Raw genomic sequence first — 19,795 nt, forward strand, 5'->3', positions numbered from 1 at the left:
GTAAAGGTATTGTGTCCATAGACAACTAAAAAAAAATTGGATAAAAGAAAAAAAGAATTGCTTGCAAATGCCATGCACAGCGGCACACGCCTGTAATGTCAGCGATGAGCGACTAAGATGGAGGATCCCAAGTTCCAGACCTGCCTCAGCAATTTAACAAGATCCTATCTCCAAAAAAAAAAAAAAAAAAGGAAAAAAAGTGTGGGCTGGGGATGTGGCTCAGTAAAAAACTCCCCTGGGCTCAATCTCAGTAACAAACAAACAACAAACAACATCATCAACAACAACCAAAAAAAAAAAAAAAAAATTAAAGGAGATATATATCTGGGATTTGTTTTAAATTGAAACCAAAAGTGCTTAACCACTGAGCCCCATATCCGTCTTTTTTATTTATTTTATATCTTTATTTTTATATGGTGCTGAGGATGGAACCCAGTGGCTTATGCGGGCTAGGTGAGCACTCTAGCACTGAGCCACAAACCCAGTCCCCTTTTTATTTTTTATTTTGAGAAAGGATCTCACTAAGTTGCTGAGGCTAGTTTTGAACTTGTGATCCTCCTGCCTCAGCCTCCCGAGTCGCTGGAATTACATGCGCCACCACGTCCGGCTTCTTTCTTCTTAATTACGTTTATAAATTACTTTCAAGTAATATATGATCGCACAATCAAACCTAACGAATGTTCTCGACTAAACAAAATCTCTCCTTCATGTCTAGTAACATATTTCTAACCTAGAACTACAAGCCTGGCTTAGTTGACTGATATTTAAAACCCATAACTTTATTTCTGGACACCAAATAAATATGAGAAAATTGAGACAGTCTCTAAGGGGACTGGCATTCGTCCCAGGCATTCTCAAATCATATCCCACACTCCCTTTCTGCCCTCCCAGTTCTCGGTTTTTATCCTGAAATCTCGCGAGAGGTCGAGTTTTCATGAATTCTCCCAGAAGCCACCGCTCTTCCTCTTCCTGTAAGCGGCCTGAGGTGAGTGCTTCTTTAGAGTCTGGGTACGAGTGTTCAATCCTCGGGTCATCACCGCCATCCTGGCCTCTGGAGTGCGGGCGTCAAGGACCGCGGGAGGAAAACTCCCAGGGCTACGATTTCTTGCTGGAAGCGATGTTTCTCTGTGCAAGGAGACGTGGCAGAGTGCCCGACTTGATGCTCCCGGGCCGGCAGGCCTCTGTGAACTGCAGAGGAACGTGATGGATGGGGACGGGGGAGGGAGAAGCTCGTCGGCTGGTGGGGATACGGGCAGCTGCCCTCCGTGTCTACTCCGACTGTGGAGGTCCAGTGTCCCGCGGTGAGTGGTGGCCAGTACGCGGAGCATTTGTGGCCGCAATACGAGAAAGTTTTGAGGGAATAAAAGCAGATTGAAACCAAACCCTTCTCAGTTAAGTGCTGCAAATTGCATGGCTCCTACCTAACGTGGTTGATAGTGTAAAGTCTGTAGTGTGGGAAGCTATTCCTGTGAAGCTGTGTGAGTGAAGGGGTTTCTGTAAAGAGGGAGGGAGGGCGGAAAGGATCGGAGTTGGTTTTTGCTATGTCAGATGCCATGCATTGGCAGCATCATAGGTCTAAAAGACCCACGTTTAGATCAAAACTGGCTGTTTTCTTCTAAAGGGGAAGGGAGAGGGTTGATTGGAGGTCCAGATCAGTATTCGTGTAATCAGCGCCATAGTGGCTGGTTGATGCAGAGGGAAGAGAAGAAAGGACAGGGTGGAGGGAAAGGACGGCTGCGATGATGGCATATCTTAGGACACCTTTGGATTAATCATGAAAACAACTATTCTCTGAGCAGCTTCTAATATCACTTAACACTTTGTTATTTAAAGTTCACCAGTTACCCTTAAGTATCTATTACTGACAAGTATGGGGTGCTCCCTTCCAGGTGACCTATGAAAATGGTCCGGTACTCTCTTGACCCGGAAAACCCCACAAAATGTAAGTGAATAGGACATAGATCTATAATTTCTACTTTGGGGTGAGCATAAAAGTATAGCCAGAAATTAACCAATTTTTTTTTTATATTCTAGCATGCAAATCAAGAGGCTCAAATCTTCGTGTTCACTTTAAGGTATGAGACTCCTAAGGCAATCTAAGTTTTCCACATGTTCTAGTGTTGCTCATCTTTAAAGGAAGCTGCAGTGATGCCTTTCTTAGGACACCTTTGGATTTACCATGAAAACTAATACATTCTGAGCAGCCACCTTTTACTTGTATGTTGATTATCATTGTATAATGAGCAGTTTGACTCAGGATTTCTGAAATTGAATAAAAGTACCAGAAAATCCTTGAGAAAGTAGTTGGATGTTGGAATTTAAAGATTTTACAGTGGATAAATTGAGGATTAGGATTAATTTTCCCTAGTTCCAAACAAAGTTTCCCAGGCTTTTAGTCACAATATCATGTATGACAATTTTGAAATTCTATACTTAAATGTTTGCTTTAAAAATTATACTAACCAAAACTTCATTACTCGTATTTAGAACACCCGTGAAACTGCGCAAGCCATCAAGGGTATGCATATCCGAAAAGCCACCAAGTACCTGAAAGATGTCACATTAAAGAAGCAATGTGTGCCATTCCGGCGTTACAATGGTGGAGTTGGGAGGTGTGCCCAGGTGAGAATTCTTAGTAGCTGTTTGAAAATATAAATTGTAAGGAAAGGTGATTGGCTGGGATAATTGTGGCTAGAATCTGCCTTTGTCGAGCTTTCTTGGTTGCTGTGATGACTAACTTAGGACACCTTTGGATTAACCATGAAATAAACCATGTGCTGAGCAACCTTGATATTAGATAAAATAGATTCATCATGGTTCCAATGTTCATTTAAACCGTGGAAAGTTACTAATCACATTCCTTCATTTTCTCAGGCCAAACAGTGGGGCTGGACACAGGGCCGGTGGCCCAAAAAGAGTGCTGAATTTTTGCTGCACATGCTTAAAAATGCAGAGAGTAATGCTGAACTTAAGGTACCCAAACCGTAAGCCTCCTTATGTGTATATGCAAATTAAGTGGTGTTCCAGATTTATATCATTGTTTTGCTCTGATTAAATCTCATTTAAATATTCTAAAGACTTCTCTGTCTCCAGCAGTCCAAAATTTTGTCTAAAGATTTTTATAAAAATCTACCAACAGCTGTAACTTCTTGTGCCATGAACCTTTTGGGAGTATGATTAATTATCAGAATGATTGCCTTATTAGTGGTTATATCAGGGTATAGAAACTGGCTGTACTTTGTCCTCTTCACCATGACCCCACCCCTGCACCCTTTAAGATGGAACTCAGGAGTTCTCTTCCTCTAAGCTACATCCTTCAGTTACCACCACCATCCCTAACCTTTTTGACTGCCCAAGTTGTTATAGACTGGCCCTGAACTTGAGAAGCTCCTGCCTCAACCTTCTCATAACTTGAGATTATAGGCATAGGGTGGTCACAAACATGATAGTAAACTGGGGATACAACTCAGTGGTAGAGCACAGTAAGAACATCATTATGGTGATAATTCAGAAAGCAGACAGTGTCTTAAAAAAATATACCATTGAAGATCTTAATGGATTGTCTTTCAAAAATGATTTTAATTCAGAAATGGATGGGATATTGGTTGGGAATTAGTATTTCCCAATAATGTAGTTAGTAGCATTAAGACCATGAAAGATGTTACCTTATTTTGTTCTCCCTCTCTTGCCAGGGTTTAGACGTAGACTCTCTGGTCATTGAACATATCCAGGTGAACAAAGCACCCAAGATGCGCCGTCGTACTTACAGAGCTCATGGTCGGATTAACCCATACATGAGTTCCCCCTGCCACATTGAGATGATCCTCACTGAAAAGGAACAAATTGTTCCTAAACCAGAAGAGGAGGTTGCACAGAAGAAAAAGGTAATTATTTAATAGCTTGATATTGTTCAAGTACTTTAGAAAGATCTATGGTTGCTGTGATGACCATCTTAGGACACCTTTGGAATAACCATGAAAGGAAAGTATTCTGAGCAACCTTTTAACACATTATTTTGGCTTTCATGACCCTAATTTGTTTCTTGCCTAAACAATAATAATTTTGTAGTCAGTATTATCAAATGCATATAATTACTGTGGTCCCACTTAGGTTTCCCTAGCCACTTTAAGCACATGTCCTTGAAATCTCAAAATTTTTTTTCTTTTTCCTTTCCCAGATATCCCAGAAGAAGCTAAAGAAACAAAAACTTATGGCACGGGAATAAATTCAACAAAAAATAAATGCAAATAAAAGAATGTTGGTTGTCTTTTATTATGTTTGTGTGGTGGTGTTGGGGATTGAATCCAGGGTCTAGCAAGTATTTTGGGTATTGTCACAAGTCATAAACTAAAATTAGAAACAGGCTTTTTAAACAGCCTTGAGATTTAGCATACCATACAGTCCACCCATTTACAAAGGGTATTTTTTTATTTTGAGATGTTTCCCTAAGTTGCTGAGGCTGGTGTTGAATTTGGAATCCTCCTGCCTCATGCTTACCAGTTGCTGAGATTACAGGCATGCATCATCACACCTAGCCCATCAGAGTCCTAACAGTAGTTAACTCATTCTCCATTTCCCCTATTGATCATCTATTTTCTGTATAGATCTGCCTCTTAAGAACATTTCATGAAAATGGAGTTAGTGTCTGATTTGAATTTCATGGCATGTTTTTTGGGTTTGTGTGTACTATGGCATGTATTCCATATAATCAATTCCTGAACAGTGGCTGTTACAAATAGTGTTGCAAAGCCTTGTGTGCACGTTTTTTGTGTAAGCATTTTTTGCATTTCTATTTTGATCATAAGATGATCCCAGTAACATGGTGAGGAACTGTCAAGACATTCCCACCAGCAGTGGTTCCAAATTCTCACCAGTACAAAATTACAGGTAACAATCCTAAAGGTGATGAAATGGTACAACCGTTTCTATTAACTCATTTGATATTGGGTATTGAACCGTCTGGCAAGGACTTGCCCTACCACTCAGCTACACCCCTATCCCCTTAAGTTTAGCGTTTACTCCCAAATCTGCCCTTCCATTTAAGTTGCTTTAATTTGCTGAGCAAATAGCCTAAGCCAGGTGGGCCTGCAAACAGCCTATTACGTGCGAGTGGTGTAACATTTCCTGTGTGTGGCGGCCACTGATAGGCGATATTTCCAGAATCCCTATTTTGAATTCTGCATTCTGGAACAGGCCCTAGCTCAAATATTCTAACGAAAGGAGCTGCATCTACCGGCCGCCTACAAAGCTTGGTTGTACTTCCGGGCCTGAAGGCTCAGGTCCTGGACGATAGCGCCGGTAGTCCTGGCTAGTCTCGGCGAGTCCCGCCCCGCGTCTCCATTACGTCCCGTGCGTCTCTAAGCTGACGCAGCACCCTTTGTCAGCCCCTTTGGAGGTGCCCATTGGCTAGGCGGCAGCTTGTCCCTCCCCCCGGAAGTGCGGGCTTTGCCTTGGTGACTTCGTCGTCGCAGGTGAGCCAGGCTTGGATGCGCCGGGCAGGCTGCGCTCTGTCCTCTGCGCTCCCCGGCGGTTTCGAGTAGCTCCACAGGCTCTTCCCGGTGGCGCTCAGGAGCCTTCGGCCGGTGCGCGACTCGCCGGCTCGCCTGACCGCCCTGCTCGGAGCCTTGCGGCGGCCTGAGCTCCCGCTACACTCTGCCTGGCCTCACGGTACTCTCGCTCCCCACGCGCGCCCTTTCCACCCGCCCGCTCGGGGCCTCGGTCCTGCAGCTCCTTTTCTCCTTGCCGGTTCGTTCTCTGCCGTGCCTGGTGATGTCCGTGTCGCTTCCCTTCTGTAATCCTCGCCACTGACCCTGCTTTTCCCTTCGGTCTTTTCAGCTGTTTTTGACTCAGTCTCAGGGTTTCTTCGAACGAGGTGGCTTTCTGGCCCGCCCTACCTGACCTATTTCTGAGGGAGCTTGGCCTTTTCCTCTCTGTTCCATTGTCATCTTGGGCCGAGTCGAATGAAAGGTGATTCCTCTGCAGCAGTTATAATTCAATTTGCTCGCTTTGCTGTCTTGGAGAATAGTTCAAACGAGTCTCTCCTTGCCACCTTCTAGACTTTTCTAAAACCACATTCTCCTGTAGCGAATCATTATGAAGATTAAAAGATAAAATACAAGCAGTTTCTTTATAAAAAGAGCTAAAATTCATCAAAGCGGTAATTGTAACGTTAAGTGGTTAGTAGCATTTGTTTTCGAGAGTTGATTTACAACATAATGTGTACGATCTTACTTAAGACAACTCAAAGGTAAAAATGAATCTTCATGAAGGATTGCCAGTCTCCAGTATAACCTAGTATTGGGAGTATTACCCGTTATTTTGAAAGGGGTCACTTGGTTTTGAAGGTTTGGTAGAAGATGGAGAACATGATCATTATGTTTTTTCAAAGGGGAAAAGGCAGTAATCTTGAGCTGGGAAACCGGAACTGGAAATTCTGGTCTTAACTCTGTTTACAATGAACTTTGGACAGGTCACAACTTTTGAGCTTTTTGTTTTTCTGGTCTTTTAAAAATAATACGTAAGTTACAATATGTGCAGACAATCTGGCCTACATTGCATTCCTGTAAGAGTGGTACTATTATTGTCTGTATTTTACTTATGAGAAAAAATTAAGGCACTGTTGGGTTAAATTATTTGTGCAGAAATGTCACCTAGAAAGTGGTCATGCCCCTCTCAGATCCAGGTAACTGCCAGCCAAAGTAGTACTGTAGTAGTACCTGAAAGAACGTTCAAGACCCAAACCAAATTACCTCTGAAATGTCCTCAGATCAGATTCTAAATATGTGTGGTCAAAAATAATGATCCTTTGAAAAATTCCGAGAATCAGCACTAGTTTGTCTTTTTTCTTTTGTCCCTTTTCCTCCCATACTGGGTGGGGATTAAACCCCAGGGAAGCTTTACCACTGAGTTGCATTCCCCCAGCCTTTTTACTTTTTTTTTAGGTTGAGACAGGAAGGATCTTACCAAGTTGCCCTGGTTAGCCTGGAATTTCGGATCCACCTGCTTCTCCCTCCCCAGGGAGCTGGAGTTACAGCTTGTGCCACTGTGCTTGGCTAGTTTGTCATACTTTAATCAGAGAATATGTTCTTTAAACTTTTGGAACAGGTTACTTTGGTAGATTCTTAAAATGCTTTTTTTTTTTTAAGTTGTAGATGGGACACATATCTCTATTTTACTTATTTGTATGTGGTACTGAGGATCGAACCCAGTGCCTCACACATGCTAGGCAGGCACTCTACCACTGATCTACAGCCCCAGCCCCAGCCCACTTAAAGTGTTGTTTTGACTAGGGGATTGTTTCAAAGAATCTAATGGGTCCTTTGTAAAATAGCTGTCTATATTCCTTGATGTAAATTTTCATCTCCATCATTTCAAGGGCACATTCAGATTGGATTATCCATACCATTGTTTTCTACCTGTATTGTGAACATTTAAAATTGAATAGAATACTCATGGTGCTGACTTATTTGCCAGTCAACACTGCTTAATTTACAATATTTTGAAAATTAGAAATTTTAAAATACTGAATTATGCCTTGTGCACTGTTTTAAAACTGCTTACTTTTTATTTAAGGTTCTGCATCCTACTCTTAGAGGAGTAAAAATTCTTGTAAATTTAAAAGATCTTTTGATTTAATTGTGTTATGTAACTGTTATTGGGCCTTTTTTCAAGATATTGGTGACTTTCAGAAATTCCAATAGGATTCATAATTACCAAGGAAATTGGCCATGTTAACTTTTAGAAATGAACTTTTAGAAATTGACCTATGTGATAATATTGAATAAATTTTTTTTATTTTTCAGCACACCTTAATTCATGCCCTTGAAACCAAAAATACAGGACTGGGAGTATAGCTAAGTTGAAGATGGCTTGCCTAATGTGTTCAAGGACCTGAGTTCTGTCCCAGCACCACAAAAAGAGAAAGAAAGAAAAACAAAGCATATCTAAGAGTTGTTGCTTAGTAAAGGCCAATTGATTTGTAGCCTCAAGGTCTTCCAAAGTCATGTCTTGATTACAGAATTTGCCTTTAGTATTGTAAGGTTTGGGTAATTGATATTGTCAGTCCCTGAATATTGGGACTTGGAAGTTATTTCACACTCAGTGTACTCTACACTTTCATGGGATGTAAGTCATGATGTCTTTTGTTCCTTCTTTATCAGTAAGTGGAAATAGCAAGGGTACACAGCCTCCTGGATTAAATGAGTTAGTGTATATAAACTTATTTATACCTATTGAGAGTTGGTGTCTTTCTTTTATCATCAAATTTATGATTGGGGAGCAGTGATCGAAAAGGTTTGGATGCTGGCGTCTCATTATTCGTGTCTACATCTTATTCCTTTACCTTGCAGATGGCAGCATTTTTATTTAATAAACTTTGTTTTAAAAAATAATGGTTTTAGGGGCTGGGTTGTGGCTCAGTGGTAGTGGTAATGGTAGTGTGAGGCACTGGGTTCAATCCTTAGCACCATATATAAATAAATAAAGGTATTGTGTCCACCTACAACTAAAAAATATTTAAAAAGAAAGAAAGAAATAATGGTTTTAAACTTTTCCCCTTCACTATAAAAGAATCCTTTGGGGCTTTGCTTCTCTCTTCTCTTTTCTTTTCTTGTCTTTTGTAGTGGGATTTGAACCCAGGAGTGCTGTACCACTGAGCTATACCCCCCAGCCCCCCCCCCCTTTTTTTTTTTTTTTTGAGAAAGTTAAGTTACTAAGGCTGACCTTGATCTTGTGATCCTCCTGCCTCTGCCTTCCAAGTAGCTGGGATCATAGATATGTGCTACTACATCCCACCCTTTCAGATATGTTACTGTAAGTAAAATTCTTTAGCCATTAAATCTTTGGTAACTAATGTTTTCCTCACATATATCAACAGTTTCCGAGCTTGAGCCTGGGACAATGGTGTGCATTCCTTGTATTGTCATTCCTGTTCTTCTCTGGATCTACAAAAAATTCCTGGAGCCATACATATACCCTATGATTTCCCCTTTTGTTAGTCGCATATGGCCTAAAAAAGCTGTACAAGAATCCAATGATAAAAACAAAGGCAAAGTAGACTGCAAGGTAAGAACATTCAAATGCCTTGAACAAGGGCAGTGAAGGGGTGATACTTGAGTTAACACTTGGCTTTTGGAAGAACAAGTTTTTGGAGCCAGAAGCTTCAATAATTTTTCTCAAGTAATTAACATTTAACTTAAAGGTTTAAATTAGACAGAGGATTAGTGCATTTGTCCTTTGCCTTATGGCCAAGACAAACAAGGTATTTGAAAATTAATATTTAGACAACTCTATTGCCTTCAGCATTGGTGCTTGTTAAGTTCAACTTTGTATTCTGTTGTACTAATTTAGGTATCTTGCACATTTCTGGAACAAAATTGTTTCATTCTAAAGTTGTGTGTTTTTAAAGAAAACATTTTGGTATTTTTTTCTTTTTTCTTTTAGTGTCTTTTTTTATAATAATTCTTTAAATGTTTATTTCATTTTAGGGTGCCGACAGAAATGGATTACCAACAAAAGGACCAACAGGAATCTATGATAAAAAGAAAGACTAATGCAACTTTTCCAAAGGATCGCAAATGTTTTTAAAATGGACCTGATGACACAAAGCACCTTCTTTGTAATTGTCTCTGACTTTTTTCTCTGAAACTAGAATTTTGGATAGAGAGTTTATTTATCTGATACTTACTGGGAAATACATAGTATTTATATTTAAAATGTACTTAGTTATATTTAATGACCTCATTCCTGAGTTCCATTTTCATTATAGTAGCTTTAATTTCTATTATTGCTGTTTTAATAATATGAATAAATAGGTTTGTGCCAGTAAATACTCAGTACTTAAAGTCCTTGGGCCTCTAGCATTCATTCATCCACGTGAATTTGACTGCTCTTTGCTCTAATTCTTCAGGTCATTTTAATTTGAATGGATTAAGTTTTACTGTGAAATAGTACAGATGATAATGATGTGAAACTTAAAGATAAGATTACTGTCCAACACAATGGAGCAATTTATCTATGAGAGTAAGTAACTACTGTTTATTGCTCTGAGAAAGATGGAAAAGAAGGATATAGGAGAAACTTTGAAAAATGAAACATCTTTTACATAAATGTCTAATGTATTATAAAATTATAATGCTGTTGCATTCCTTCCATTCCTACAAATGCATTAAACATTTAATTTGTGGTTCTTTGTTCTCTTAAAGTTTTTATTAAATGTTTGAAAGGGAAATTATTTACCATATCATAAGATAATTTTAATACTGAGATGGCATTTAGATAGTGATGGGAAACCAGTTACCTACTGTTGCACAAGGCAGGCCATCATTGAGTAGTTTCAATAACAGTGACTTGTCTGGGCAGTTCTTGGCTGGTCTGAGCTCTCTTACACAGCCGGGGGCTTACTGTTTCATCCTGGGCTTTTTTAGTTCAGTTTAGGGATCTGTAAATATTCAAAGATCATGAGGTATATTATATTTATTTCCTTGAAAACGGAAGAATTAAAAGGCACTCTTGCCCTTGGGTCCTCAGTGAAGTCCTGGGTCTTAACCAATGTTATATTAAGCTATGTGCCTATTAGCCTATGGAAACACCCTGAACTTCATTTGATATAAATCAGCAGGTCTCAACTTTTCTGCCTCAACCAACCAGACACCTGCCTGTAATCCCAGCAGTTTGGGAGACTGAGACAGGTCAATTTTATGTTTAAGGCCACTCTTGGCAACTTAGCAAGACCCTGTCTTAAAAGAAAAAATAACAAAGATTCAGTGATAAAACACCTCTGAGTTCGTTTCCAGTACTGCAAAGGAAAAAACTCTCATTTATTACCAATATTTCATAAAAGACATTTTAATAAAAAAAAGAATAAGACAACATAAGAATATAAGATAATAGTATTTTATTTTGAGACAGTATCACTGTTTCTTAGAGCCTCCTGAGCCACTGGGATTACAGGTGTGTGCCACTGTGCTGGACCATTTTTCTTCATTTTTATGGCTGATTGAGAAATGCTTTCTTCAACTGTCCTTATATTAGGTTTGACAGCTGCTGCCCAGTATCACACCAGTTCACCCTTCCCCAAAGTATCAGTCCTGTCGGACAACTTATACCTAAGGGCTGCCGTCCTACTAAGAGCTACCATTTATTAAACACATTGTGCCTGGCACTGTGTAAGGGTATATCACATACATGAAGGTATTGGATATTTGTGAAACTCTGAAATGGTCAAAAAAACAGGATCATAGAGTTTAGATATATTAAGTGGCAAGTCTATGTTTTTAAGATTTTGTTTTGTTTTTTCCCAAAAAAAACTGGGTCCTGAACTCCTGGGCTTGAGTGATCTCTGGATCTCCTACCAGGTGGCAGGGACTACAGGCATGTACTGCCATGCCTGATTAAGGTCTTCTCCTTAACTTACACTAAGGAGCCGTCACAGCTTGTAATACATAATTGCTAGTAATACCTAATGGGAATAATTGAGCAAAAATGGAGAGCATGAGTTTGAACTGATCAGTATTTGTGAGCTTGTTTTATTTATTTATTTATTTTTATTTTATTTTTAATTTTTTTTTTTATTTTTTTATTTTATTTATTTTATTTTTTTTATTGGTTATTTTTAATTTTTTAAATGTATAGACTTTTATTTTATCGATTTACTTATATGTGGTGCTGAGAATCGAACCCAGTGCCTCACACATGCTAGAAAAGTGGTAGAGCCATAGCCTCAGCCCCTGTGAGCTTGTTTTAAAGTTCTAATTTTGCTTACCTTGCAGCATGATGCTTTAATTTACCTACTTTTCAATAATTTACTTTTGTCCTGGTAAATTCTAGCTAAAATTTTTTGTCTCTTTGTGAGACAAACTCATTTTCTTACATAATTATTCAAGATTCACCTGAAAGACTCCTGGGTTTTGTCACCTTTTTTTCATTACTTAGCTAGCTACCTTCCTAGGAAACCTGGGTAAGTCAGCATTTTCTCAAAATTACTGTCCACTGGCTTGTTGCCCTCTTAGGTGGATTCTATTGAAAGGAACTTTTAACCACTGATGTCAAGTCTCCTGAACCCCATAAAGTTAAACGTCTTTTGAGTTCACTCAAATCACAGTGGAAGTGGGGGAGGGAAGGTTCTTTATGATTTCCCCAGGGAGCTTCTGGTTTGTTTCATCCTCAAAGCTATTAATTGTTGATGTGGACTTCTGCTTTAAGGAAGAAGCACAAACTACAGGCAGACATTCTTATGAAGTTACCACAAGTAACAAGAAGAGAAAGAAGATGGCCCAAAGTTAGACAAGAGATAGGTGGAGTCTCAGGAAGAAAGAAAAAGACCTGGAACTTTTGTTGGATAAACAAAACCTCTGTGGTGTGTTTGTAACAGATCAATAAGAACAAAAACATGACTAATTTAAGTTTCATAGATTCAAAGACTTATACAATGGGCCTACAAATGATTGATGGCTAGACCATTTGGCCAAAGAACAACATTCTGAACCCCAAGTACAGAATGATTTTCATGTGTGTAGGCTGTGTCTCGTCCAGCGAGGAGGTCTACGGAACAGGGTAGAGGAGAGTGTGGCTGCATAGTTGCTAAACAAGACCTCTGGAGACCAAGCAGGAAGCCGGTCTCATTTTATTGCACAGTTACCATGTATACATACTCGTGCAGTAGCTAAGCAGATTACAGGCAGCCACCAATGCAGTTTCTGCTAACTGTCCTTGCAGTGACCAATCAAGGAGTGGGCTTTGGAGCAAGCACAGGAACTTGCTCCAAAGGCTTCACGCCCAGGGCTGTGTCTACAGGGATGCAGTTTGCCCCACACAAGCCTAGCAAGGCTGAGTGTTTCGCCACTCATGATGCCCATAACATGCCATGTATGCAGTACTCCATGCACTTGTCCCCACATTCATGGAAATTTACTTTCAAAGAAGATTGAGAACTTGCACATTTCTTTCCAGAAAAAAAATTATGGTAATCAGGGCCCAACCTGGGCATGTCCTGGTTTTCTCTTTGAGGAAGGGTGTATCCGTGCCCTGCCTTTGGATGTGTACATTTTTACTATGTGTAAATAAATCTTTGCTTGTACCTTGCCTCCTGAAATCTCAGTGTTGAAAGTCAAGAACCCACCCAGGCCAAGCTGAGGTTCCATTCTCTTCAGAGAAACCTTGTTAATTGAAAGAGTAAGAAATTTCAGATTTTTCAAGTGAAGGGAGAGATTGGAATTGAGAGGGTCAAGAATTGCAGATGGGAGGGCTGGGGTTCTGGCTCAGTGGTTGAGCGGTTGCCTAACGTGTGAGGCCCTGGGTTCAATCCTCAGCACCATGTAAAAATAAAGGTATTGTGTCCAACTACAACTAAAAAATAAATGTTGAAAAAATAAACTGCAGATGAACTGAGAAGGGCCAATGTGGGGTAAAGTATTCACAAAATATACCAAAGACTCCCAAGAGTTGAGCTTGTCTGGCCCTTAGGGCACATCTAACCCAATCCTCTCATTTTCACCAAGGACAAAAGAGGTGGCTCAGGTGCTGGGATAGGGCAAGAGTGGAGTCTCCTGCAGGACTGCTGGGTACAGTTGTGCCAAGTGTGCACTGGGCAATTTCAGAAGGCACATTGACAACCATGTAAATGATTCCCTTAGGTCGGTGCATTACATATACAGCCATACAGGGGGTTCTGCTTCTGACTTGGCAATTTGTCAGATGCTATTTCATGTTTCGCTGGTGTATTTGTTTTTCTACTGCTATATTACAAATTACCACAAACTTAGGGGCTTAAAACAACATGAATGTATTATCTCACAGGTTTTCTGGGTCAGATGTCCTCATGGCATAACTGGTTTCTTTGCTTAGGGTTTCGCCAGACCAAAATCAGGATGTTGGCCAGGTCTGTGGTTCTCAGGAAGGCCCATGGTTCTCTTCCAAACTTGCTGCTTGTGGGACTGCAGTCCCGGGTTTCCTTCCAGGTAGCTGGGGCCTCAGCTCTTGGAGGCCACTCCCAGTTCCCTTGCACAGAGTCCCACAGTGCACTCACCACACTGGGGTTCACTTTCTTCCTGCCTTTCTGATCCTCTGGGACCAGTCAGGAAATCTGCATTCGAAGGGCTCCTATGACTAGGTCAGGCCTGCATATGTAAGGTCAACTAATTTGAAATCAATCTTCAAAATTCTTTCACAGCAGCACCAAACTAATAGTTGATGTTTGGGAGATGATGCATGGTTTCTACCAGGGACAAAGAAATCTAGGGAAGCCTCTTAGAAGTCTGCTTGCCTGACTGGGGTTATAGCTCAGAGGTGGAGCACTTCCCTAGCATGTGTGAGGTACTGGGTTCCATCCTCAGCACCACATAAGTAAAATAAAGGTATTGTGTCCACCTATAACTAAAAAAGAAAAAAAAAAACCAAAAAAATACCTAAAAAGTCTGCTTACCATTTTCCTAATGATTCTAATCCTTTAATTACCAGATGTGCTGGAGAAATAAAACCCCAAAGAAAAACTCAGACTTTCTCATATGATAGGTTTCTTCTACCACACACTAAGCATGTAATTCTGCAGCAGTAGATACCAGCTGGGTGTCCTCTAATTCAATCTACCTGGAGATGGCTTTGGTTCCTGCAGGTTGGGGGCTCAGTTTCCCCAACTACCCCCTCTTGAGATGCCAGTTACAAGCCCCAAGTTGTTTTACCTATGCTTCTGCTCAATTGGCTATAAATCAGGTTCTCACTCACCCCTTGCCCAAGTGGCTTGAAGAACTCAGGGAAACACTTATACTGGATTATTATAAAGGATTATAATTGAAAGGGGATATATAATGGATATAGATGAAGAAGTGAATAAGGTGAGGTACAAAGAAGGGGCATGGAGCTTCCATGCCCTTTCTGGTTGGAATCCCAGGAATCTCCATATATTCGGCTATCCAGAACATCTCCAAATCCAGTCTTTTGAGATTTTTATGAAGGCTTCATTACATACATATGCTTGAAACATGGTGTCAAAATGTGATTGGACAAAATGAGTATATTTTGTCTGAGCCACATCCCCATTTTGTATTTTATTTAGAAACACTGTTTCACTGAGTATAGTGCCTCACTAAGTTGCTGTGATTGGCTTTGAACTCATCCTCCTGCCTCGCCTCCCAAGATGCTGGGATTACAGGCATGCCCCACCATGCTCAACTTCCATCAATTCTTGTGACCCATTTACCCCCAAAGGCTTTACCTCTAAGTCCCATCATGCTGGGGTTTAGGTTCCAATGTGAAATTTGGAGGCACTCATACTTGAAACCATAGCATACCTAGTCTGAAAAGTCCTAAGGACCATTCAGTTAATTAATACAGCTGAAAATTTTGGAATAGTGCCTGACATGGGTTAGAGTTTTTGATACAACATTAAATGTTATGTTTGAGACTCTTACTAATTTGTCCCCAGTGGGAAGGAGACATCAACAGCTGCCTTGTCTCCCTCCCTAGGGAGGTCCCTAGGATCTTCCAGCAATGCTGTGTTAAATAGCTCCTCTCAGACAGAGAGCAACTCTGGACCCTGGGAAATGGCATGGTCTCAGGATGCAGGAAAAGGAAGGCTAAATGTGGGCTCTCCCCAGGAAGGAGAACTAGTGGTGCAGCCTCCCACTCTATCAGGCAGGTGACACCCAGGAACATTGGAGTCACTGCCTTTTAATTTTCATTTGTTCATTGTTTTAAAATTTGAGACAGAGTCTCTTTAAGTTGCCCAGACTGACCTTGAACTTGGAGATCCTCCTGCCTCTGCCTCCTAAGTAGCTAGAGGAATCACTGCCTTTTGAGCAAACTATCTGCAGCCACATCTGACCCTGGCTGCTAACAGCTGACTTTGCAGGAAATTCACTACCATAGCATCAGGCAGAGCTTCTGCAATGCTAGTTCAGGAGTCTGTCCAGTTGTTTACTCAACTTACTGGCTGGGTGTTCTTGTTGGGGTCTTTTCATGTCCCTAGGATTCAATTCCTCATCTCTAAAATGAAGAGATTATTTAACTGCTCACATTCCCTACATCGTCCTTACTCTTCCTACTACCTTTCAGGAGAAAATGGAGGCACAGAGAGTTGAAGTGGCTTGCCTAAAGTCATTCCGTACATAAATTATGGAACCTAAACTCAACCTAGAGTTTAGTTTTAAACTCAACTTTGGCTCCAAAGTCTGTTCTTTCTCAGGGAAGTGAAAACCTGAGCACTATTTTTGGAACAGACTTGAGACAATAACTTGGGGGCAGTTTTGGTGCTGCTTGTGGAGTATCTTCTTAGTTATAGGTCATTTTTTGGCTCTTTACCTTCTAAAAAGAAATTCAGCTTCCTCCAGCCCCAATGTGTGTGTGGGGTTTGTTTGATTTTTTTTTTTTTTTAGTACCAGAGATTGAATTTAGGGGGGCTTAACCACTGAGCCACATCCCTAGCCCCTTGGTTTATTTTGAGATGGGATCTCACTAAATTGCTCAGGGGCTTACCAAATTGCTGAGGCTGGCTTTGAACTTGTGATCCTCCTGCCTCAGCCTTCAAATGGCTGGGATTACAGGCATATGCCACCATGATCAGCTTCCAATGTGTATATTTAACTTGCAATACAGTAAAGTTGCACTCCAAACCTTGCTAACCAATAGTTAGGAAAAGTTTAGCTGAGAAGGTTTTGAAGGATAGGTAGTTTACTCAAGTGTCTCTATGTCTCCTGCACTACTTCTTTTCCTTTTGTTTTTATTTATTTATTTATTTATTTTTATTTTCCTTTTGTTTTTAATGTTGCAATTTTGTACATAATTCTCAAGTCATCTTAAGTAGTTTAGAAAGAAAGGTATAAACAAAGTAACAAATGAATAAATAGCTACTGCTACTCTTTCTCTTTTACTATATTACATGTAAATTGACCTTCCCAGAATATGAGTGAATTCTTTCAGCTGCCTATCCTACTTACTGAATTCAGTCATCTAATAACTTCCAGGCCCTTTTGAACTTGAACCACATGCTATCTATTTTTTGTTTTTCTGTTTTTTGGTTTTCAGTCTGCAGAATTTAAAAACCTTAAATTGTACTATTTTTTGGTGTGTGTGGGGGTAACCAGGGATTGAACTCCGGAGCACTCGACCACTAAGCCACCTCCCCAGCCCTATTTTGTATTTTATTTAGAGACAGGGTCTCACTGAGTTGTTTAGCACCTCATTTTTGCTGATGTAGTGGGACCTCCCCCTCGGCAGAAGGTCTTAACTAAGCTTCTCTAGAAATCTTCATCAGAACTGATTTTAGAACTATCAGCAAGAATCTCTACAAAAAGTGTTCAGTGTAGGTAAACTTCCTATTTTCCCATTGCTCTATTTTACTTGGCCACTGGCCTGGAAGAATTTGGCACTCCAGGTGCTGTATGCCCCTTTACTAGTTTTTCACAAACATTTATCCAGTATAATAGTTTGTAGAAGTGTGTTTGCAAGTGCAAAATGAGATTAAAAAAAAAAATCCTTTAACAAGGCCTTGAACTGGAGCTTCACAGAGATGTCTATATTTCTAAGAGAAGTTACCAATTAGGCTCCATGGTAACAGCTGGCAGTGGGAGGAAAGTAAAGGGAGAAGAAACTCTCCCCTTCTCAGGTGTTGTCCCTGAAGGGTTAACTTGCCCAGAACAGTGAAAGAAAAAGCTGCTTTTATGTGAACTTCTGCAGACTGTGAACTTCTGAGCCCCTCCCCTAACATGTATACAGTTCTGAAACTACCTGAACTTGGGGTTCAGGGGATTAATTGATTACAGCAAAAGCTATTCCCTCAGAACCTGGGTATAGCCAAATAAAATTGTTTCCTGCTATCTTCAGTGCCTTGCCTTGTCTGTCCCCTACAACAGTGACACTGGCTTTGAATCTATGATCTTCCTGCCTCAGCCTCCAGAGCTGCTGGAATTACAGGTATGTGCCACTGCACCCGACTTTTTTTTTTTTTTTTGTGAGTGTGTGTGTGTAGGTGATAATTTCACTAGGTACCAAGTTCAAAGTTCATAAGATGGGAATGTAAGGAGACCAAGATTTCTCCTTCTCCCATGATTCTCAAGCACCCAGTTTCCCTCATAGGAGACTGTCAAAGTGGCCAGTTTCTTTATTACCTGGAGATAGTCTCTGCATGCCCAAGAAACTACATGTATATGTATGACTTTCCTGTTGGTGTCTCTGTTAGTACTAGACACTGAAGAAGTCAGTCAAAGTATCATGATTATTTCTGCAGGTATTATTGAAAATTAGTGACCAAGGATAAGACTTGGCATTTTATATGTTCACTAAAGTTACTGAAGCACTTCTACTCCAATCCAGGCTTCCTATGTTGTTAAAACCATTCCCAATCTTACCCTCTGACTTGGGAAGTTTGCCTTGCAACATTTTGAGAGTTGCCTGGAAACAATGGATAGATTCTCTTAATTTTAAGCCATTTATTCAAGCTCTTATGTTCCCCAAAGACCCGTGGTCCCCAGCCTGTGGCACTGTGGGGACATGGTGGAGATGGGGCTCTGTGGAAGGAAATTAGGTCACAGGGGGGGGTGTGCCCTTGAAGGGGATATTTTGACCCCTTCCCCCTGTTTTTTTGCTTTCCAGCCCTCATGGGTGAGTAACATCCCTAATCCTCTGCCTGTCACCACAGGCAGAAAGTTATATGGTCAAGTGACCATGGATTGAAACCTCTGAAACCATGGCCCCAAATATTTACTTCTTTGAAGTTGTTTATCTTGAGTATCTCCCTGCAGCAACCAGAAGTTGACTAACATACCATCCAAAAAATACAAAATAGTGAATGTTAAATTCCTCTATTAGGATCACTTTAAAGTAGAATATGTTGCATCTTGGTCCATAACACCAGTTCAAAAGGGAGGTTCATAATTGTTTCTAGGTCAATTTGGAGGAAGAGTGTGGGCAGGCAAAAGTACAAAATACTTTTGAGTTTGCCTACTACTCTTTTTGCTGTAATTTAAAAATGATATTATATATGTAATTAATATATATTGCAGAAAAACTTGACAACATTTAGGGAAAATGTAATTTTAATTATACAATCACACAATCATGATCCCAAATTGCATATTGTTATATTATATGGGAGCATGTAATAGGTATTATAAATATGATTAATTTACAAAAATCAGATAATACTATGAATACTGTTTCCACTCAGTATATATTCAATGCTTTCAAATAAATATTTATCCATAGCATTCTTTCCAATGGCTGCACATTAGTATCCACCTCTTTTAAGCTAGGCACCCAGATATCTTATGTTTATGTATATTTTCCTGTTCTTCTGCAGACTCAGGGAATTTACTCGCAGTAGATTTGGAAAAGGATATCAAGTATCTGTGCAGTATTTTACAGAGAACATATTGACTATATAATGGAAATGAGAGTGGTTTCATAGGGTAATGTGGAGAAATATCAGGGCATAGCAGATAGAAAACTCAATGTGAATGGTTAATTATTATTGTAATGTCAATAATCATCATGTTTATATTTTAGATGGGGAAACTGTCTAGAAGAGGAAAAGTAATTGCTGAAGAACGTCAATATGGTAACTTCAGCTCATTTGACTTCAACTTCTGTACTTCTGGCACTACACCATATTGATTTTCCTTCCTGTGTGATGGGTCCTGATAATACCGCAGGTAGGTTTAGATCTTCCAGTTGCTTCCATCAAGTTGTTTTTCCATGGCTCGATTCTTCGGAGCCTCACAAGAAACTGTTTTGACATTGGGATGGTTGTCCTGTTGGAATTAACAGGAGCCTGAGCCTTAATACAGTTAAGGCATCAGGAGCCAAG

At 40.2% G+C, this 19,795-nt stretch overlaps 2 protein-coding genes and 4 non-coding genes across 7 annotated transcripts; all 6 read left to right on the top strand.

Annotated features, from left to right (window-relative positions):
- The first annotated feature begins 902 nt into the window (after nucleotides 1–902).
- Rpl17 (ribosomal protein L17) lies at nucleotides 903–4,272 on the top strand. Its single transcript, XM_078030057.1, has 7 exons — nucleotides 903–985; nucleotides 1,890–1,942; nucleotides 2,035–2,075; nucleotides 2,488–2,622; nucleotides 2,875–2,973; nucleotides 3,693–3,884; nucleotides 4,178–4,272. Exons 2-7 carry the CDS (start codon nucleotides 1,897–1,899, stop codon nucleotides 4,223–4,225), a joined length of 561 nt encoding a protein of 186 aa, XP_077886183.1. The 5' UTR covers nucleotides 903–985; nucleotides 1,890–1,896; the 3' UTR covers nucleotides 4,226–4,272.
- On the top strand, nucleotides 1,735–1,800 carry LOC120886718 (small nucleolar RNA SNORD58). The gene has a single exon (XR_005729812.2). It is a non-coding gene; the product is annotated as a small nucleolar RNA SNORD58 (small nucleolar RNA).
- On the top strand, nucleotides 2,141–2,205 carry LOC120886715 (small nucleolar RNA SNORD58). The gene has a single exon (XR_005729797.1). It is a non-coding gene; the product is annotated as a small nucleolar RNA SNORD58 (small nucleolar RNA).
- On the top strand, nucleotides 2,722–2,786 carry LOC144370222 (small nucleolar RNA SNORD58). The gene has a single exon (XR_013430121.1). It is a non-coding gene; the product is annotated as a small nucleolar RNA SNORD58 (small nucleolar RNA).
- On the top strand, nucleotides 3,936–3,999 carry LOC120886717 (small nucleolar RNA SNORD58). The gene has a single exon (XR_005729810.1). It is a non-coding gene; the product is annotated as a small nucleolar RNA SNORD58 (small nucleolar RNA).
- A 1,052-nt stretch (nucleotides 4,273–5,324) lies between the features above and the next one.
- On the top strand, nucleotides 5,325–10,183 carry C13H18orf32 (chromosome 13 C18orf32 homolog). 2 transcript variants are annotated; one of them, XM_013357612.4, is made up of 3 exons: nucleotides 5,325–5,471; nucleotides 8,876–9,063; nucleotides 9,486–10,183. In XM_013357612.4, exons 2-3 carry the CDS (start codon nucleotides 8,899–8,901, stop codon nucleotides 9,549–9,551), a joined length of 231 nt encoding a protein of 76 aa, XP_013213066.1. In that variant the 5' UTR covers nucleotides 5,325–5,471; nucleotides 8,876–8,898; the 3' UTR covers nucleotides 9,552–10,183. The 2 variants fall into 2 exon arrangements, with proteins under 2 accessions (XP_013213066.1, XP_005323131.1); XM_005323074.5 differs by lacking the exon at nucleotides 5,325–5,471 and adding an exon at nucleotides 5,478–5,667.
- The last annotated feature ends 9,612 nt before the right edge of the window (nucleotides 10,184–19,795 follow it).

This window comes from Ictidomys tridecemlineatus, chromosome 13 (assembly GCF_052094955.1).
Source record: "Ictidomys tridecemlineatus isolate mIctTri1 chromosome 13, mIctTri1.hap1, whole genome shotgun sequence".
Classification (NCBI taxonomy): Eukaryota; Metazoa; Chordata; class Mammalia; order Rodentia; family Sciuridae; genus Ictidomys; species Ictidomys tridecemlineatus.

Coding starts and splice junctions, on each gene's coding strand:
- C13H18orf32 (XM_013357612.4), top strand. CDS start 8,899: ATGGTGTGCATTCCTTGTATTGTCATTCCTGTTCTTCTCTGGATCTAC. Junction 9,064..9,485: donor AAGGCAAAGTAGACTGCAAG/GTAAGAACATTC, acceptor ATTTCATTTTAG/GGTGCCGACAGAAATGGATT.
- Rpl17 (XM_078030057.1), top strand. CDS start 1,897: ATGAAAATGGTCCGGTACTCTCTTGACCCGGAAAACCCCACAAAAT. Junction 1,943..2,034: donor CCCGGAAAACCCCACAAAAT/GTAAGTGAATAG, acceptor TTTATATTCTAG/CATGCAAATCAAGAGGCTCA. Junction 2,974..3,692: donor AGAGTAATGCTGAACTTAAG/GTACCCAAACCG, acceptor CTCTCTTGCCAG/GGTTTAGACGTAGACTCTCT.